Genomic DNA, 18,055 nt, shown 5'->3' on the forward strand with positions numbered 1-18,055 from the left:
TCAATAATGAATTAGGGTAGGGTTTATCTGTCGATACTTAATAATGTTTGTTATGTTGAATAAAGTAGTAACTGTTGATTTAACTCAATTGTAATAAATTGTATAATTTTTTACCATTTAGGATTTTTAGTTTTATATAGAAGGCGCTCTATGTTATATTATCTTCACATTTCTACTCTATATGCTGGTATTTTTGGTCGATCGCTGAAGCATGCAAATCGAGGTTAACATAATATTGTTTTGTTTTTATTAACTATTTGAATACTTGTAGCATATAAGTAATACTTCATATACTAGTTTGTAATACTGAGTGTTAATTATATTCCTGATGCAATAATTGCTTGCTTAAAGAATAAGCAATAGCAACATGCGTCTAAATTTCAGCAGACAATTTATTGAATTTAAATTGAACTAATAAATAAAAATATTATATCCATTGAATAGGATAACTATAGAGTTTATGGAATTTCTTGGAATTTAAGCATAATTCATTTATTTATTTATTTATTTTTTTTAATTGTAAGTATAGATGTACCTATTGTTACCCAAAAAAAACTCCAATTTAATAACGAATAAATGATATAAAAAATTGAATTACGGCCTAATTAATTTGGGGTTCTTGTTATCCATTTTTTCCCTATTATACTAGCATATTTTCATGTAATTTGACAGCGCACAATTAGAAACACCCAATTGAGTGTGAACTATTAAACCACCGAAATCTTTTAATTTTTTTTTTCTAATTAAAAAGAAAAAAAAAAGAATTCACCATAATCGCAGTTGTTATACTAGAAAATTATTTTTTTGTTGCCTTTTGGTACTAAAACTCCACACTGACGATAGTAATACAACATAATGCTACCAAGTATAGTTTATTGTAGTCAATATTAGCAGCCAAATTAAAGAAATTAAGAAAAGTTTGAAACGGTCCTTTACTTTGCTTACTTACAAATAATGTGATTAATATTTCAATTCACATTGCGACAAATCTTAGCTCACATTGGATACGAAAAACATTCGACTTTTTGTCAATCTCGCAAACAATTTAAACTAGCAAAAAGGTAGGTAATTTATTTCTTCATTTTTATTGAATTCACAGTTTGCAACTTTTATTCGATGACAATGTACGAGGATTTTGTACAGTACATCAGAATATAGATCTGGAAAGCATGGTCTTGTACTCAGCAATTTGTACACTTGGTTCTTCGAGTCATTTACTTTTCGTAGTTTTCAATTGCCAGCTCACTATTCGGTTCCAAGTTGCTAACACCAGTTGGCGGTAGGAAGGCCATAGAAAATAACTTGCATACCTTTAAGCATTATTTTATTTGTTAAAAAGCAACAAACCTTTCTTCTTCAAATCGTATACCTTTTAAATTTCTTGGATATAACGAGAATCGCTGCATCATGTAAAACAACCCATAATGAAATAATAGGGTAATATTACTGTTATGATTATTTAACAAATTATTGACTACATCGTTATAGATCTTTAACTTGTTGCACTGCTCATCACTACCATTTACACAATCTGGTAAAGCCACCTTGGCTACATCGTTTATCAACTCAGACTGTACAACCTACATTTGTCGCCATGGCAAATTTACCTATAATAGGCATCTATAAGGTGCTGTACAGTTATGAACCGCAAGAAATCAATCCGGGTGAAGAGATTCCAGAAAACGAACGAGAAATCTCGATCGTTGAGGATGAAATTGTTTGTCTTCTTGAGAAAGGTGAAGACGATTGGTATCTCGTCAAACGGAATGTAAACAGTAATGATGACGATGAAGAAATTGGAATCGTTCCTTCAAATTATATTACTGAGGTATGTGTAGAATAAATGACAGAGACCACGGTCTTCTACATGTTTGATGCGATAGGATACGTGAAGGAGAAATAGATCGAGTCTTGTCTTTGCTCATTTAGTAATAATGTTATTGTAAAGCCGCTTGCTAACCATTTTGTGTATAGGCTGAACCCTCAACAAAAATGAAAGCTTTGTATGATTATACTCAACAATCCGTTGATGAAATCTCCTTTCAAGCGGACCAAACTTTAGACTGTTATGGCGACACTGATTCAGATTGGATTTTGGTTGGTTTTAATAATAATTTCGGACTTGCTCCGAGAAACTACGTTGAGGGGATGGATGCGTCCAGCGCCCCGGCATCTCAGGAACCCTCTGCTTCTGGTGTCAACGCTCCAACAGTGAGCGCTCCCAACTCCATGGTCTCTCCTCCACCTTCGTTTCAACCGCCGAGTGCTGCTGCTCCAGCTACTTCCTTGCCCTCTGACTACAACCCCCCACCACCACCACCACCTCCTCCGGCAGTGGAGGATCAGGCGGCAGACGCCAACGAGCCAGATGACTACTACTCCTCTGGCAGAGCCGTGTCTCCTGAGATTCCTCCCACGTACACGCCGAAACAAGCAGATCCTCTTCCGGCTCCTCCCCCACCACCACCTCCAACACTTCCACCCCAATCTACTAATACTTCTCAGCTACCTATGCCTTCCCGTAATGTGAATAATCTTGGCTCCCAAGTTAATATTCCTCCTCCACCGGCCACCCCTAGTCAGCCGCCAAGACCCCCAACTAATGCGTCTACTAGATCTACTGGCACTTCCTCTTCTATGGCTCATTCCTACGACTCCCCTCCTTCTCCTTCGTCGCCTTCAGATGCATATGGAGATCCTAATCAGCATCTCAAATTGCGCACCGATTCCCACGACGATTCTCGAGCCTACGATTCCTCTTCCTCCATGGGTAATCCTGCCTACGAAAAATGGGAGGTCCGTGAAGTCGTTGGCAAGAAAAAGAAACGCACTGGTATTTTAGCAATCAACAATAAGTCAATTGTTCTTACTTTTACTAAGACCATGGACGCTGCCCAAGTTTGGCCCGTTACCGATCTTGTAAATTATTCTTCTGAACGAAAACATGTTTTTATCGAGTTTAATAGTGATTCCGGTATCACATCTTTGCACCTTCATGCGAGCTCTAACACTAATGCCGACAATATTATCCGTGCGCTAGGTGACGTAGCCGGTTCCGCCAGAGCCGCTGGTCTTCGAGAAATCGCTGCCGCAAGTGGAAGCCCTATGCCTAAACTACCTTCAGATTCTGCTTTACACCGATTAAATGCTGCTAGCGATGCAGCTGGTGTAAACGGAGGCCGTACCGGCGATTATGAAATGTCTACTGTTTACGGCGACAGAAGTGCGCGTGCTGAGGACCATAAGCCAAAGGATTCCTCAGCTGGTCAAAAAATGGGTACTGTGCTTTACGACTTTATCGCGGAGGCTGCTGATGAGTTGACTGTGAAAGCGAATATGCGAGTGGTCATTGTCAATGACACAGCAAGTAGCGACTGGTGGAAATGCAGTGTTGATGGTAAAGAAGGTGTTGTACCCAGCAACTTTATTAAGCCCGATACAGAAGGCGACGCAAAGTCACCCCCTTCATCTTCGAAATCTGGTCAGGGATCCTCGCTTTCTAGAAGGGCTTCCAAGCACGAATCTAAACACAAACGCGACAGTAAACATGAAGCAAGACCAGAAAGCAAACATGAGTCTCACCGTGAGAGCAAGTCCGCTGAGAAGGACAAGAAGGACAAGAAGGACAAGAAGGAGGATAGCAAGCGTTCAAGGAGCCATTCGGTTAGTAAACCTGACAGCAGTAAACTGCGTACGTGGACTGATCGAACAGGCGCCTTTAAAGTTGAAGCCGAATTTTTGGGCTATAGCGACGACAAAATTCATCTACACAAAACTAATGGTGTGAAAATATCTGTTCCCAGTGCGAAGATGTCGTACAAGGACCTGGATTACGTTGAATTAATGACTGGCAAGAAAGTTTATTCTCGTACAGAAAGGAAAAAGGATACACAGAAGCAAAGCCATGATCATGGCCATAGTCATAGCAAGTCGCATGATCGTGAGAAGGAGAAAGAGAAGAAGAAGGATAGGGAACATAGGAAGCACAGAGAGACTGAAGAGGAGGATGAAGGTCCACCTCCCCAACCAGCCCGTCCTGAAAGTACTAGACCTGCTCTTGCTCCACCCTCTTCCTCTCATAGCAATGACAAATATGATGTGATTCAGGAAAGGCCCAAGATCTCTTATGACTGGTTTGACTTTTTCCTTCGCTGCGGCGTAGATTTTACCGTTTGTAACCGCTACACCCATAACTTTAACAATGAGCATTTGGATGAAGCATGCATACCTTCTCTAAATCCTGATACACTTAGAACATTGGGATTAAAGGAAGGTGATATCATTCGTGTTATGAATCATGTTAATGAACTCAATGGTGTCTCAACAAAACCTGCATCTGCCATTACTCCAGAAACCAAGTCCACAGTCAACCAAATTATGTCCGGCGGGGAGGCACTTGCTGCCCCAGTCGCAGTACCTGCCCCCATCCCAGCGCCGGTTGCCGAACCTGCTCCTCCAGCAGCACCTGCCAAGGAGGTCGTTGAAAAAGCACCTAGTCCACCAGCGACTCGTCCGAAGTCAACCACACCCCAGAAATTCGATGATGATGCTTGGGCTAACAAACCTGTTACGGAACCCCCTGTTCGTGCTTCTTCTGTCACTGTTGAGCCTGCACGTGTGACGGAATCCATGAACAAAATGAACATTTCTGAGGAAGCCAAGAAACCTGAGGCGCCTTCAAGACCCAGAACTGCACCCATCCCTGAACCTGAGGAACAAAAGAAAGCACCTGTTGAGAAAAAGGATGCGGAGAAGTCGGTCCAAGCACCTATTCCAGCTCAACCAACTGGCAATATTACTATTCAAAATGCATATTTCACTGCTCCTCAACCCATGGCTGCCGATCCATTTCAATCTCCTTTGTATGTACAGCCAACTGGATTTCAACCTCCTCCTAGCGCACTTCCTATCCAACCTACAGGATATATGCAACCAATTCCTGTTCAGGCCACTGGTTATCAACCTTTAATGGTACAGCCCACTGGCTTACAACCCCACATGACTGGAGTTATGCCTCAGGTGACTGGAGTTATGCCACAGATGACTGGAGTTGTGCCACAAATGACTGGAGTTATGCCACAAATGACTGGTGTACAAGTTCAGAAGACTGGGGCTATGCCACAGCAGCCCGTAAACTATGGTTATCAAGTTGCTGGTATGCAACCACAAGCCACTGGTATAATTTCGCAGCCCACGGGCATCCGTGCTCAAGCTACTGGTATAATGACACAACCTACTGGCCTGCATACTCAAGCTACTGGCATGATGCAGCCTACTGGTATGCAACCTCAAGCTACTGGTATCATGCCCCAAGCTACTGGCATGATGCAGCCTACTGGTATGCAACCTCAAGTAACTGGTATCATGCCTCAATCAATGCCCATGCAGCCTCAGATGACTGGTGTGCAAGTTCAAAAAACTGGTATGGTCGCACAACCAATGCTGTCTCAATACACTGGCTACCAGCAAAACTATACTCCTACAGCCATGCCTGCTGCTGATGGTTATGGCATGCAACCATCCATGAACGATACACAGGCATATTATAACATGAATGCACAGACACCGGTGAACTATGGATTTGCTGGAGGTCAAGATACATCTTTCGGTTACGAGCAACAACAAATGTACTCACCTATGCAACAGCAACAGCAACAATACTATGGTACAGAAATGCAGCCTGATATGGGTTATCAACAACCGATGATGTCGAACTATTACGATCCCATGCAAATGCAACAACAGACACCCTATGGATACAATCAAACCGGAATGGAGGGATATTCTGAATATGGCTATGCTCAACCTGCTGGGAATATGGCTAACCCTATGAGTTATGATCCTGTATCGAATGCTTCTTTATACATGCCCTCCGATTATAATCAACAAACGCAGCCTGCTAATTATTATGATTCATCATTTGGTGGAGCGCAAGGTGCGAATGAAGCTGGTAAGAAAGCCAGTATATATCAAGCTACTCCAGACAATCCTTTTGGTTTTTAACGAACAAATATTTTTTGATGAACTTAATAGTTTTGCTTTCCCGAATATTCCTTTCTGTCTTTTCATTTTGCTCGTGTAAAATGGTATAATTATTGAGGTATAACATCTGCGTTAGGTTACAGTTTACGCCCTCTTTTACTTTGTCTTTTTTTTTCGGAGCATTGATTCTTCCCTTAGGCTCTTTAATAAAGCTGCTTTTCATTTAAATCGTAATAATATTTGTTAACGGGCAAATGCGACGATGACTATTGATCTTAGCGCATCTCTAAACATAATTAGATCCCTCTTTCGTTCCTATAGCATTTCAGTGTTCGTGAGCGTTTACGACCGGTCATGATTGATAGAGTTTGATTTTGTTTGAGACCTTTGGAGGTTTTTAGACGTACCTCGGAAATTGTTTCAACGTCTCACTTTGATTTTATATGCATTCTAAATAGATATTAATCTTGTTCTGTCGATTTAGTGTTGTTTACCTTAAATTTTCCACTATGTAGCTCCTACATGTAAGATAGACATCAGGCCCGTCGAGGATAACGCTGTGTAGTAGTAGTGTAGTGTATGTAAAATAAAGGAGACTTAACATTAAACGTTTTTACAAAGAAATTGGTAGTATGCTAGACAAAGGAATTTTATATTTAATCCATCATCGTTACAGCATATTGAATCGAATTGTCTATTTAATTTGCCGTCCTGTACTAGCTGTTACATCACAATCGCCTTTTCGACATACACTTGGAAAACAGGAAAATTCGTGAAATTTCAAGTATTTCATGTTAACCAGTGTTTTAAATTAAAACAAAGAAATGACTTATGTAAGAATCTATGAAGAAAAATCCATTCTAATAGTAATTAGCTTAGCAGAAGCTATTCATTTTACGCCGCTTACCATTCCAATCCCGTCAATATAAAAATCCATCAAGGTGAGATAGATTTTTCAGATAAACTGGTTAAACTAACTTAGAAGTTTGCATTCCATTATTATTGTTGACTGCCTTAGTTTTGTTACATAATTTTGTAATAACATTGATAAACTCGAAGCTTCAAATAAATGTTGCTCATCTAGTTGGGCTAGCTTATCAGATTTTTTATGTAACTTTAGATCCATTAGATGGTCTCCTTTATTCTCCGGTACTTTACTTGTTTTCCTATATCTTGCCATCCAAGCTATTTACAATCTTCTCCAGAAGCCTAGTCAATCGAAGTGCCGCAGTCGTTCATGTGATATGTTGGATTTTACAATTTATTGGACATGGGGTATTTGAAAAGAGAAAACCTGCGCTCCTGGATAATTTAATCCAGTCACTGTTTATTGCACCCTTGTTCGCTTTTCTGGAAACTGGTCCATTTGTGGGATATTATCCGTCTGTCGTGAGCAAAATTCGAGCTAATATTAAGTTAAAAGATGTTGGTGAAAATTATCCTAACTTAAGCGAGTTTTTATTTCCTCCTTCGATGGTTGAAGACGCCGTTTCCGGCGTAGTTGAGGATGCAAGCCAACTTTCATACTGCATCCGCCCTCTACGTCTAAGTGATATAGACGATGGTATTGTGTTTTAGTTTTCCTTTTCAGTTCGGCAAGCATTACTAACAATTTTGGTTTTATTAGAATATTTGGATCTGCTAGACACTTTGGCAGCCGCTTCTAGCCGCCCACTCCTCGGTGCATACCAAAACCTTTTCATGGAAATGAAGAAAGACTTTCATTCAACATACTACATTATCGTAGTGGAGGATCTTGAATCTCATCATGTCGTATGTCCACACTAATATGAGCTGTCCTGTTTGCAAGGCATTAATCCCTTGACAGACGCAGCATCTTTACCCTGTATTTTTTACCTATTACTAATATTTAGATTGGTACGGCCACATTATTCTTGGAGCGAAAGTTTTTACGTGGAAAAGGAATTTGCGGACACATAGAAGAAGTCATTGTGCATCCGGATCATCAGAGAAAAGCAATTGGAAAATTAATGGTTTTAACACTTATAAAACTAGCATTTTCGCTCAACTCCTACAAAGTCATACTGGATTGCTCTGACTCTAATGTTGGATTTTATGAAAAATGCGGTCTGTCGCGCGCAGGTATTGAAATGAAGAAATACGCTAGCCACTCAATTATTTGATGACTATATTAATGAACATTATTTCGTCTTTATATGTTTTTTTGTGATTTTGGCTCGCTCGCTGTAACACGGTGTAAACTTTATTGTTTCCTTATAGCCTGTGTTGTAATTCTATTGACGCTACTTAGCTGTATAAACAAAAGGATTTTGATAAAAAATCCTGAAAGAATGCTAAACTGACTATCAAACTGAACTTGAGTAGATTAGATGCATTTCTTCAACTATTTAACCACCTAAATACTCGCTACCGAAGAAAACACATCAGCTTTATTTAATTTGCTTGACAACCGTTTCAAAATTTGGATGATTATCAGTCTCATAAAATAACAAGCAGGAAATGTACTTCTGTAGATCAAAATTGAAAATCTTCGGTTGAACTGTTTGAATAAATCGAATTTGATAACGACAGCCAGTTTCTAAAGTAAAAACAAAAATCAAAAGAAAGAGAATTTAAAGTAAGCGAGCTAACAAATAGTCAACCTCTACTTTCTTAGTCATGGGAATTACATAATCCTAAAACGAAACAATTAGTTATTGCTCAGCAATGAAGTTGAATATACAAACTGACATACCTTATAAATAGATGCTACACAATCGGCGTTTATTCGATCACTAGGTTTGGTGGGATCAGCAGCATCACGTCCGTAATTAAGTGCCTTATAATGTAAGCGTTTCAATACACGCTCTTCTTGAGCTGCATCAACAATTTCGTTTTCAATTCCTTTTATATCACGTGCCAAAATCAGTTTCTTATACTTCTCTGGATTCGCCAAATACTTGGCCTCAGCGACAAATTTGCCATAGTGAATACGACGAGAAAGTGATTGAAGGCAACGAATATCACACACAACTGTGCTGCCATAATTGTCAAAGTCATCGCCGGGAGAAGATATTTTGGGAACGATTTCATTGATATAATACTCTAGGATCTCAGAATTGACATTGACGTTGTTTGGATGCAAGGGAAATTTACCACTGAATTTAGGAAGAATAGGCTCAGGTAAATTATCAGTAAAAGGATATTCTTCAGGACTCGCATATCTCCGTACAAGTGCATACACCTTCTCCTCTTCATGTAGCAAGTAATTTAAAAAACTTCCATCATAATTTTCCAAATTGAGACATCCTTCCTTGCCTGACTTATACACTTTTTCGTTTCTAGGGAATTGAGCACGTTCTAAGAAATTAAAGATAATCGTATCTTCCTGACGGATTAAAGCAGAGCGAATATTTTCGAGTTTCAGCTTCTCATTAACCAAACTCATGGTTGTCAATTAAACTGCTTCTTTAACGATAATGCTGCTGTAAGTATAAAGTGATCCAAAAAATAAAAGAAAAGTAAAACAAAATCTTGACTTATATAGAATAAAATCAAACGGGTGACAAGCTTAGCTCTACTTGCTATATACAAACACGTAGTAGTCAATGGTTCAAGTTAATAATAGACATGGAGATAGTGCCAGCAATTTGATCTACAGAACATGTGCTAGACATTGGATTACTTTAAGTCATTTATTTGAAGTCATACAGCTTTTGGAAGTATTAATTATTTTATCAAACGCTTATAATCTGTTTTACTGCTAGCTAGTCTCAGAACCATAGACGACACAAACGATGTGAGGTTTCTCAAATTTCAAATAAATTATATCATCTTCCTCCCTCTTCCTAAATTATATTTTATAGTCAACTTTTAAAAAATAATGATACTCCTAGATTTTTTGTATTGAAAGTGTATAAGAAGAGTTATATGGTTGGTCTCATACTATTCCTCATGAAACTTAGCATCAAGCCCCAAAAACTGATTCTCAATCAGGATGTATACTCCAACATCCAGTTTCTAAATTTCACTGCTCTTTGAAACGTTTGAAAGCGCTAATACAATGTACGTCTTTGAAGCCCTTGAAACTCTTTAATATCGGGCAGACTGATCTAAAAGAGATTATTTTTTTTTGAGGAAGTTAGTATTAAGATTCGTTCCGTCTTTTTTCAGTCCCTTAATTTGATTATTTCTTCTTGTTAATTATTTACATAACAATCAGCTCATCATTCCATGGTGCGTCTAATGGCTCTTTTCCAGGTTCTATAATTCGAAAAGGTTTTTTGTCATTGGTTTTCCATCCTCTGTATCGTAAGCCCACTAGCTCAATTGGGATGCAAGTTGTCTCTGCCGAGTATACATCTCCTGAATAAATAACCCATTCTCCTGATTCTTCACATGCTGAGAACCTACTGGAGTTGGAGAAAAATAACAGATATGGACTTTCAGGCTCTCTTCTTTCTTCAACCAGCTCAATGCTGAATTTTGACGGTGCATCACGTTCCAGGATCAAGCGCTCTCCTTGTACGTATACTAAACCTCTTTTATCCTTAACCTTGAATGTACCATTATCGTCATAACAAACCCTTAATAGACGACTTTTAGGATACTCGCCTAGGAAAAGCTTGTCATCTCTGTAATGGATCAAGCTTCCTATAATGCTCCATTAGTAAAGCACCAGTCTATAATCACAAACCTTTAATTCCGAGCTCCATATCTACTCCCAAATGAGCCTTGAATGACCAAAATCGCGTATACAACGTTTGTAAGACATGAGTTGTAGGAACATTGATTTCTCGTTCAATTAAGACTGCGGAGCTAATCGAAATTGGTAGGAAACAAAAAAGTAGTAAATAACAAAGCTGAGTCGCATGGAGCATTTCTATAGAGCTATCATTCAACGAATCCGCTGAAAATGGATAGTTTTAAACTACCTTAAACACTAATAGTATCACAGAAAACGGTAGCTATTTTATTGTCTGGTCTGTTTAATAAAAAGGATAAAACAAAATTCTTAAACAACACCTCAACTAATTTTAATGACCAATGTAAACAAACAAAATCGCAGTGCCAAATAAATTCTAAGTGAAATATTAAAGTACACAAAATGGAAAAATTGAGATAAATACAATCGAAAATGAATTCAAGTTCTTATTGAATAAAATTAATTTAAAAAAAAATCCCTATGAAAAACGAATCCCCCAAAAATAAGTGACCAATAATTGCAAGAAAGCACAACCATAAATCTCTATTTATCTTTTTTTCCAGCCGCCGTTTTTTGTTTTTTACCAACACTTTCAGCCTTTTTGTTACGCCACTGCGCAGCCCTTTCCTTTCTCTTTTTGTTAACTTTCTTTTTTGCCAGTGGATTTTCACCAGGTTTGGCTCGGTGTCCCTCCAAAGCCAATTCTTGTTGAAGCAAGGCATTTCCTGCCTTTCCAATCAACTTCCTAGCTCTTCCCTGTAAGGTTCGAGTCTTTTCGTCTCCTCTCTTACTACGAGTGATACTTTTTGGCTTTGTGGATTTCGCTCTCATTATACGTAGCGTCCTACCTTCTGGCATTTTTTTTTCATTGAGGAGGAGTGCCTTATCAACCCCCATGGTATCCTTAAACTGTATATAGGCAAAGCCCTTTCCAAGATTGGTTTTTGGATCACGAACAATGCGAACATAATCAATGCTACCACAGTCTCCAAAATAGCGCCAGAGTGGCTCTTCCTCAGCTTCAAAGGCCAAATTTCCAACAAAAACACATCGTTTCGTATCTTGAGGCATCGGATGGCTGACACTGTCGACTCGCAAATGCCGATCCATAAACATAGTACCATTTAGGGATAATGCACTCCTGGCCGACGAAGAATCACGAAAAACTATATAAGCATTTACAGTGTCCCGTTCCGAATGAAATTTTTTTTCAAAAAAAGCGACTTTTCTAGGAATTGCCTCAGAGAAAGCCAATGAACGGAAACGAATAGAGTCAACGGCACCAAATTGGCGGAAATGCTTTGTTAAATCCTTGTAATCTCCTTTATTAGTAACAACTCTAGCAGGCAAATTGTTAACAAAAACAGTTTTATCAGATTTCTCTAATTCATTCGCCAGTTTCTCAGCAACTTCGCGTTCTGATTTAACATCTTCCTGAGATGTCCGTTCTTCAAGGACCGACTGTTTAGCAGGAGACTTATCTTCTTCATCATTAATCAAACCTGCTGAGTCTTTATCCTTCTCTTCATCTTCCTCTGCCAATAACTCCTCAAAATATTTGCCTTCAATATCGTCTGACGAATCGTTCAACTTCTTTTTCTTTTTTTTTGATTTAGGTTTTATATTTTGTACTTCTTTTGTATCTGATTCTATAGTTTCAGCTGCTTCTTCGACTCCATTCGCTTCTTCAACCTCCACATCTTTTTTTGTTAAAACAGTGGTTTCTTTAGCAACAGGTTTGGGGATTGGTTTCTAAAAACTATTAATAGATAATTTCAAAATAAATAAATATCTTACCGATTGAGAAAATAACAGATTTAGTGTGGGGTCAACATTTGAAGAACTCGATAATTTCCCTACAAAACTTGTATTTTCATTATCCAATGATGAATTTGTTTCGCCCATTGAGAAAATTTTTAAATTCTAATGTAAAGTGATTTAAACTACCATAAAATTGAGAGAAATGATGCTTTTTGAAATCCAGTAGCAATCTCCAAGAGTATGGTTAACTGAAGAATTTGTCTTGACTTAAGGGAGTTCCAGAAATGTAAAGAAAAGTTTTGACATACTTCCAAATATGTTTTCAACACTAGAAATTTAATACGTTTCATTATAAAATTTATATTTAAAAAGCTTTCTTTATTTTTTTCCTTTTCCAGAGAAAAGCTAATACCATAATTAACATAGGTTAAATAATTCTTTTAACTAAGATTCTAAAGAGCAGCAATTTGTAAACTTCTTATAAGCTATTAATTTAATGATTAATTATTTACGAATAAATGGATTCTCGTATCGACATCATATGGACCAGCCCAACTACTCCGCGGTCACTTTGAAAGTGAAAGGGGTAAAAGCATATCCTTCACCTTCAAAATGCTTAGACATGCCTTCAACCCAATGCAAACGAAGACTATGAAGCATTGCACTAGTTCCTTCCATAGCAACTAGCACAACACAAGTAGCGATAAACCAAAATCCAAACAAAATAACGACAAAGATAGATCCTACAATTCCGGTCATACGGAATCCATTAGCTAAGGTCATGTTCCATAGAACACTAGAAAGTTGATTGTGTGCTAACGACAACGCCCATAAACGTAGGTAACTGGCAGTGTGAGAAACACATCCAAGACAGAACTCAATCGTATGAATGACTTGATGTATTACAACTTCGCCAAGTTCAAAAGGCTCTGCTTGCTTTTCTTGACTATCAACTGCCATTAATGCATCCGCCTCATCCACATTTGGCAAGTCAGAATTAAGACTCTGGTATTTGTTTTCTTCATTTGAATGTCTGCGCCACAAAACAAAGGGTTTTACAATCAAAAGCCAAGGTACACAAATTAAAGCAGCGATCACTAAACCAACTTGCAAATATTTTTGCCCAGGATAGAGTTGATCTTCTAAAGTTCCTGGAGAAAGGAACATAAGGATCAACATGTTCAACAAACTTGGCGGTTGTAAATCCTTCGCTTTCCAATCAATGCACCATTTATAAACGATGGTAATTACAAGATAACCAAAGATAGCTTCCAAAAATATAAGTGAAGGGACAAAAACAGCGTAAATGTCTAACTTGCGCTTGAAAAACCGATAGTTAGAAAGTGATAAAAACAAACAGAATGTCATGTGAATGACACCAAGAATAATAGATAACTTCATTTTATATGAGTTCATAAATAGTAAATTGTTATCTGCGCTATGCCAAGTAGGATCAATACCAATAGGATATGTACCAACTTGAACGGCTCGAGCAATAGCTTCCTCACTTTTTACGGGCCACACCCATCTGCTGGAGAAAATTGACATGGGCTTACTGAATAAATCATTATAGACAAATCCAACATACATTGAAAATAGACCCATAAGCAATACAATGTAACGACCGTAAAACACCATACCAACAATCTCGTCTAAGTCCTTTTTAGCTCCAAGGGTTTTTTCGTATAAAACAAACATTAACGCAACACTAGCCATAATGGCACCGTGACCCAAGTCACCAAACATAATTGCAAACAAGAAGGGGAATGTAACAATAGCTACAATACCATGATTTACTTCCCGGTAAGTCGCAATACCGTACGAGTCAATGATTGACTGGAAGCCTTCAGTAAATTTGTTGACACGGAAATAGGTAGGTGGTTGCTCAGAGGTATGAACAACATTTAAAATTGTAGGAGCTTGCGAATCTGTCAAGTCAGATATATTGCGAAGAGTTTTTTGCACCATTGGAAGGTTGGCAGTGGGACACCATCCTTCAGCAATCAGACACTTGTGATTTTGGTCATAATTGAATAAATTCATAACTTGAAACACGGTCTTATCCTTGTGGAGAACTGCTTCCCAAGCGGAAATGTGCTCAGCAATAAAGGTGAGTTCAGTATAAAGGGCTGAACGGGTATTTTCCAAAACGGCATTCAAATCACTGATGCTGACGTTAGCTTGCTGGATTTGAGAGGTTCTACCAGGTGCATCTTCTTCAACGGGAAATAAAGTAGCACCCAAACTCTCAGAAATTTTGCGAATGCGTAAGAGAATTTGAGTACCGTGGGCGATAACCAAAAAGATGGTTTTTTCTTCGTTCTTTTCCGCACCATGAATTAAAGAGTCGTCAGCCCGCACTTGATGAATAAACAAATTACCACGTAAAGTTCTCCATAAAATACGTTCTAGAAATTGAAACTTCACCGTAGGAATAATACCAGAAACGAAATCTAGAGTGGTGTTCATTTGTGGACTAGTTTCTTCACTGTCAAAAGTACCAGTGGTGCCCAATTCCAGGGCGTTTTCAATTAAAGGGGCGGTGGTGTCGTCTTCACCAGAAAAGATGGAGCTAGTTTCGTAGTTGTTGCGAAGTGGATCAACCGTGTTACCACTCTTCGAAAAGAATGCATCAGCTTTTGTCAATACGTTGGCAAACTCTAACTGCTGAAGATATCGAGCCTCTAACAACTGGCTTGACTCAACCAACTGTCGTACACGAGCCTCCAGCCTAGTGATTCTTTCAATGATATCTTCGATAGTGCTGCTTTCTAAAACAGACTCATAACTAGGAGGAAGATTGTGATCTGGGACATGAATGCCATTCAAGTCGATTTCTGAGTGAAGATAGCGAAGTAGTCGCTCAGTATCAGTCAAGCGTCGAATTTCACGAACGAAGGATCGTTGAAAAGCTACAACATCAGGGTTTAACTTAAAGAGTTAGTATAAAACTTCTAAGTCTCTCTCAAAATGCAAATCCTTACATCTTTAAAATGGATAGTCGACAACTCCCCAAGTGCCGACATAATAGGTCGAGCAGACTCCGTGGGGAGGTATAACTGTACCAGGGATACCTCCTCAGATCCTAGAATGCTTATTAGTATACTTAATTTGACATATCTTTAATATTTACGTACTGAATAAAGACGGTGACATATTGGGAGTAGGTACGTAGAATGTGGTAGCAGTAGTATATACACCAACTATTTACAGTACAGCCAGTGCAATTGCGATTAGTCTATGAAACAACAGCTAAATTGTGAATTTAACTTATTTTAAGTTACGTTTTATAATAATGAAATGTTATTGAAATGAACAATGATTTTGAGTCGATAAAAATTTTCTGCTAAAATGTGCGTTAAATGTCTAGATTCGAGAGACAAATACGATGAATCTCTATCTATAAATTTGATGAAAGATATTTTACTCTCTATTTCTTAAAAAAATAAAACCATTTGTCCCCACAACTGTTTGTGAAAAAATAAAAATGAAATGCGGTAGTCTGAATGGAATTTCACAGTGTTGACTTACTGTTTGCTATAAAGTATTTAATTGATACAATCATTTCATCTCGTAGACTTTTATTTAGTGCGACGAAAAAGCATTCAGTCAAAATTAAAATGAGAAGACACTGTAGAACGAACATTGTAAGAAATTGGTTTAATGTTTTTAGAAAAAATTCTTTACCGCTTTCTTTTATTAAACAGAAACAAGATTACAGGTCTCCCTTGCTTTGGCTTTCACGGAAGTGTGTTGAATTGGATTTATAATTTAAGATCATACTTCGTGACATATACGCTGGCTATTAAGTATGCAATTAGAGCCTTAGGATTTTTTAGCTATGGTCTAAGTGATAATCAGCTTTCGTGGAAAAGTTATATTTTAATCAGAACAGTTGTCTAAGTGATCTGTGGCTGTAAAACGTTAGAAAGCCGGTTTCTCAGATAAAATACCTTAACTACAATCGAATTACTAATTACCTCAAAAAGTTTCGATTCATTTAGACTAATCTTCGTACTCATAAAATATTATTTTTACAATACATAGTTATAAACATTTGTTACTCGTTTCGCCAAGTCACAATTTCCGCTACTCATAGTAAGTACTTGGAGCTTCCATGTTTTAAGCTAGTGCCAAACGCAGTATATTTTCGACTGTAAGCGCGATGGCCTTTTCTCCAGCTAATTCCTTTTTAATTAACAAGTCGATATGTGAGAGCAAAGAAGTGGAACCTTTAGAAGCCAATTTGTTTGGCAAATTGCACAATGTATGTAAAGTTTTAAATAGAAACATTAATTCAGTGTGTTAACATGCAAAATTTAGAAATTATTAATTTGCAAAGCCAAAAAAGAAAATTTGGAAAAGAAACTGGCATATCAAATGATGTACTCGAAGCTTCTCAAATCTTTACCCAAGTTAAGCAGTCTAGAGGAGAACAAATTAACCAAACTAAAGGCTCCTATAGAGGATATGGAGAATACGAAGAAAGAGCTGGAAGAAATCAGGAAACAATCCACTGAGACAGAGTTACGTTATCTTAAGTCTCTATCGAACACTTTGAGCTTTGGTACATTATCTTTATCAAACGAGATTAACAAGGTTGGTCCTTCAGCTTCTTTTATGCTGAAGGAAGTTCATGATAGCGTACAAGTATTGGAACAACGACTTGAAAAGATGGGTCTCATCGAAAAGCCATCCGAATCTTCTGAATCCTCTATTTATTCCATCTTGGCTTCTTTAAAACATACCAACGACAGTTTACAGAAAAAAGAATTATCTCCTCATGAAATTGCCGAAAGTCCCTCTTCTCATTCGACCTCTCCAATGGGAAGAAACGTTGACACAGAAACACTGTCTTTTTTACTTATTGATTGGCAACGATTATGTGCAGAACAAAATACCTTTTTACGTGATATCACTAATAATATGAGCTCTTCTGTTCCTCAAGATGTATTATCTCAACTACGACAATTTTTCTTCCGAAGCGAGTTGTTGTCAGATAAGTTGTCAAACTTGTGCTCCGAGTCCTAGTCCTCAAATCTTTCCTATTTTCCCTTACTTATCTTTGTTCTTTCTGTCAAGCACTCACTCCTTTTACTTTAATATTTTTGTTTTCAGTCTTTTTATTAAGCCGTTACTCTCGTTATCCCTGTTTTATACTTTTAAGTCATCAGGTCCATTCGTTATCATTTTACTACTGTATTTCAATACGTTCTTAACATTAATTTTTTTAACTTTTTTGTCTCTTCTTATCAATTGAAAGGCTGAATTGGTTTATTTAGCATCGTCGTCCTTTTTAAAGACCTCACTCTTTTCTTGGACATCTACCTTTCCTACCAAATTTGTGTCTTACTAATTTTTTTTTTAATTCCCGTTCAATACATGATTTTCCTTGTTACATTACTAAAACAATCGCTCTACTTAATTTATTTACCAAATTTGCAAGCTTGCCTTTTGTAATCGTTTTAATATTGGGATGGTTGGAGATATCCCTTCATTTTTTTAGCAATGAAATTTCAGTTGCCAGCTATTTTATCGTCATAATATCTCCGTTTCAAAAGACTTAGCAGTAGGATTTTCTATCAAATGAACTGAAGAAACAAGTATATTTACCGTAATACATTTACGATACGCTATTCGATTCAA

General features: G+C 37.7%; 8 protein-coding genes and 14 long non-coding RNA genes across 22 annotated transcripts; 10 read left to right on the top strand and 12 right to left on the bottom strand.

Moving 5' to 3' along the window:
- Positions 1–442: 442 nt before the first annotated feature.
- SPOM_SPNCRNA.222 lies at positions 443–1,051 on the top strand. Its single transcript, NR_150641.1, has one exon. It is a non-coding gene; the product is annotated as a non-coding RNA (long non-coding RNA).
- On the bottom strand, positions 876–1,162 carry SPOM_SPNCRNA.912. The gene has a single exon (NR_151300.1). It is a non-coding gene; the product is annotated as a non-coding RNA (long non-coding RNA).
- On the bottom strand, positions 1,096–3,179 carry SPOM_SPNCRNA.913. Its single transcript, NR_151301.1, has one exon. It is a non-coding gene; the product is annotated as a non-coding RNA (long non-coding RNA).
- On the top strand, positions 1,569–6,461 carry shd1 (Sla1 family protein Shd1). Its single transcript, NM_001019636.3, has 2 exons — positions 1,569–1,828; positions 1,975–6,461. Exons 1-2 carry the CDS (start codon positions 1,595–1,597, stop codon positions 6,001–6,003), a joined length of 4,263 nt encoding a protein of 1,420 aa, NP_594213.1. The 5' UTR covers positions 1,569–1,594; the 3' UTR covers positions 6,004–6,461.
- Positions 3,876–4,076, bottom strand: SPOM_SPNCRNA.3557. Its single transcript, NR_192922.1, has one exon. It is a non-coding gene; the product is annotated as a non-coding RNA (long non-coding RNA).
- Positions 4,341–4,600, bottom strand: SPOM_SPNCRNA.3558. Its single transcript, NR_192923.1, has one exon. It is a non-coding gene; the product is annotated as a non-coding RNA (long non-coding RNA).
- Positions 4,802–5,194, bottom strand: SPOM_SPNCRNA.3559. The gene has a single exon (NR_192924.1). It is a non-coding gene; the product is annotated as a non-coding RNA (long non-coding RNA).
- Positions 5,663–6,779, bottom strand: SPOM_SPNCRNA.3560. The gene has a single exon (NR_192925.1). It is a non-coding gene; the product is annotated as a non-coding RNA (long non-coding RNA).
- Positions 6,582–7,560, top strand: mpo1 (fatty acid alpha-oxygenase Mpo1; the record flags this gene model as incomplete). Its single annotated transcript, NM_001019637.4, has 3 exons — positions 6,582–6,815; positions 6,857–6,923; positions 6,968–7,560. The coding sequence occupies exons 1-3, from the start codon at positions 6,807–6,809 to the stop codon at positions 7,558–7,560; spliced, it is 669 nt and encodes a 222-aa protein (NP_594214.1). The 5' UTR covers positions 6,582–6,806.
- On the bottom strand, positions 6,880–8,047 carry SPOM_SPNCRNA.3561. The gene has a single exon (NR_192926.1). It is a non-coding gene; the product is annotated as a non-coding RNA (long non-coding RNA).
- Positions 7,690–8,203, top strand: gna1 (glucosamine-phosphate N-acetyltransferase; the record flags this gene model as incomplete). Its single annotated transcript, NM_001019638.4, has 2 exons — positions 7,690–7,755; positions 7,857–8,203. 2 exons carry the CDS (start codon positions 7,690–7,692, stop codon positions 8,124–8,126), a joined length of 336 nt encoding a protein of 111 aa, NP_594215.1. The 3' UTR covers positions 8,127–8,203.
- On the bottom strand, positions 8,149–9,563 carry aro7 (chorismate mutase). The gene is made up of 2 exons (NM_001019639.3): positions 8,699–9,563; positions 8,149–8,639 (listed from the first exon to the last, which is right to left on the bottom strand). The coding sequence occupies exons 1-2, from the start codon at positions 9,389–9,391 to the stop codon at positions 8,577–8,579; spliced, it is 756 nt and encodes a 251-aa protein (NP_594216.1). The 5' UTR covers positions 9,392–9,563; the 3' UTR covers positions 8,149–8,576.
- A 180-nt stretch (positions 9,564–9,743) lies between these two features.
- On the bottom strand, positions 9,744–10,823 carry SPOM_SPAC16E8.05C (protein mde1; the record flags this gene model as incomplete). The annotated part of the gene is made up of 2 exons (NM_001019640.3): positions 9,744–10,596; positions 10,640–10,823. The coding sequence occupies 2 exons, from the start codon at positions 10,821–10,823 to the stop codon at positions 10,151–10,153; spliced, it is 630 nt and encodes a 209-aa protein (NP_594217.1). The 3' UTR covers positions 9,744–10,150.
- On the top strand, positions 9,752–10,868 carry SPOM_SPNCRNA.914. Its single transcript, NR_151302.1, has one exon. It is a non-coding gene; the product is annotated as a non-coding RNA (long non-coding RNA).
- Positions 10,869–11,059: 191 nt separating this feature from the next.
- nop12 (RNA-binding protein Nop12) lies at positions 11,060–12,659 on the bottom strand. Its single transcript, NM_001019641.3, has 2 exons — positions 12,446–12,659; positions 11,060–12,400 (listed from the first exon to the last, which is right to left on the bottom strand). Exons 1-2 carry the CDS (start codon positions 12,551–12,553, stop codon positions 11,192–11,194), a joined length of 1,317 nt encoding a protein of 438 aa, NP_594218.1. The 5' UTR covers positions 12,554–12,659; the 3' UTR covers positions 11,060–11,191.
- On the top strand, positions 11,235–11,740 carry SPOM_SPNCRNA.562. The gene has a single exon (NR_150932.1). It is a non-coding gene; the product is annotated as a non-coding RNA (long non-coding RNA).
- A 217-nt stretch (positions 12,660–12,876) lies between the features above and the next one.
- On the bottom strand, positions 12,877–15,574 carry vph1 (V-type ATPase V0 subunit a). Its single transcript, NM_001019642.3, has 3 exons — positions 15,547–15,574; positions 15,394–15,494; positions 12,877–15,340 (listed from the first exon to the last, which is right to left on the bottom strand). The coding sequence occupies exons 1-3, from the start codon at positions 15,563–15,565 to the stop codon at positions 12,965–12,967; spliced, it is 2,496 nt and encodes an 831-aa protein (NP_594219.2). The 5' UTR covers positions 15,566–15,574; the 3' UTR covers positions 12,877–12,964.
- Positions 12,915–14,065, top strand: SPOM_SPNCRNA.3562. Its single transcript, NR_192927.1, has one exon. It is a non-coding gene; the product is annotated as a non-coding RNA (long non-coding RNA).
- On the top strand, positions 15,037–15,313 carry SPOM_SPNCRNA.3563. The gene has a single exon (NR_192928.1). It is a non-coding gene; the product is annotated as a non-coding RNA (long non-coding RNA).
- A 158-nt stretch (positions 15,575–15,732) lies between the features above and the next one.
- SPOM_SPNCRNA.3564 lies at positions 15,733–16,609 on the bottom strand. Its single transcript, NR_192929.1, has one exon. It is a non-coding gene; the product is annotated as a non-coding RNA (long non-coding RNA).
- SPOM_SPNCRNA.3565 lies at positions 15,853–16,463 on the top strand. The gene has a single exon (NR_192930.1). It is a non-coding gene; the product is annotated as a non-coding RNA (long non-coding RNA).
- pos1 lies at positions 16,544–17,961 on the top strand. Its single transcript, NM_001019643.3, has 2 exons — positions 16,544–16,676; positions 16,733–17,961. Exons 1-2 carry the CDS (start codon positions 16,575–16,577, stop codon positions 17,438–17,440), a joined length of 810 nt encoding a protein of 269 aa, NP_594220.1. The 5' UTR covers positions 16,544–16,574; the 3' UTR covers positions 17,441–17,961.
- The last annotated feature ends 94 nt before the right edge of the window (positions 17,962–18,055 follow it).

This window comes from Schizosaccharomyces pombe (genome assembly GCF_000002945.2).
Source record: "Schizosaccharomyces pombe strain 972h- genome assembly, chromosome: I".
In the NCBI taxonomy this organism is placed as follows: domain Eukaryota; kingdom Fungi; phylum Ascomycota; class Schizosaccharomycetes; order Schizosaccharomycetales; family Schizosaccharomycetaceae; genus Schizosaccharomyces; species Schizosaccharomyces pombe.

Bases quoted from the DNA above. Each gene is read 5' to 3' on its own strand.
- shd1 (NM_001019636.3), top strand. From the start codon at position 1,595: ATGGCAAATTTACCTATAATAGGCATCTATAAGGTGCTGTACAGTTAT. The intron at 1,829-1,974 runs GTATGTGTAGAA...TTTTGTGTATAG, and splicing joins CTTCAAATTATATTACTGAG to GCTGAACCCTCAACAAAAAT.
- aro7 (NM_001019639.3), bottom strand. From the start codon at position 9,391: ATGAGTTTGGTTAATGAGAAGCTGAAACTCGAAAATATTCGCTCTGCT. The intron at 8,640-8,698 runs GTATGTCAGTTT...GTTTCGTTTTAG, and splicing joins GTGTAGCATCTATTTATAAG to GATTATGTAATTCCCATGAC.
- nop12 (NM_001019641.3), bottom strand. From the start codon at position 12,553: ATGGGCGAAACAAATTCATCATTGGATAATGAAAATACAAGTTTTGTA. The intron at 12,401-12,445 runs GTAAGATATTTA...AATAGTTTTTAG, and splicing joins ATCTGTTATTTTCTCAATCG to AAACCAATCCCCAAACCTGT.
- vph1 (NM_001019642.3), bottom strand. The intron at 15,341-15,393 runs GTAAGGATTTGC...TAACTCTTTAAG, and splicing joins CGACTATCCATTTTAAAGAT to TTAAACCCTGATGTTGTAGC.
- pos1 (NM_001019643.3), top strand. From the start codon at position 16,575: ATGGCCTTTTCTCCAGCTAATTCCTTTTTAATTAACAAGTCGATATGT. The intron at 16,677-16,732 runs GTATGTAAAGTT...TGCAAAATTTAG, and splicing joins TGTTTGGCAAATTGCACAAT to AAATTATTAATTTGCAAAGC.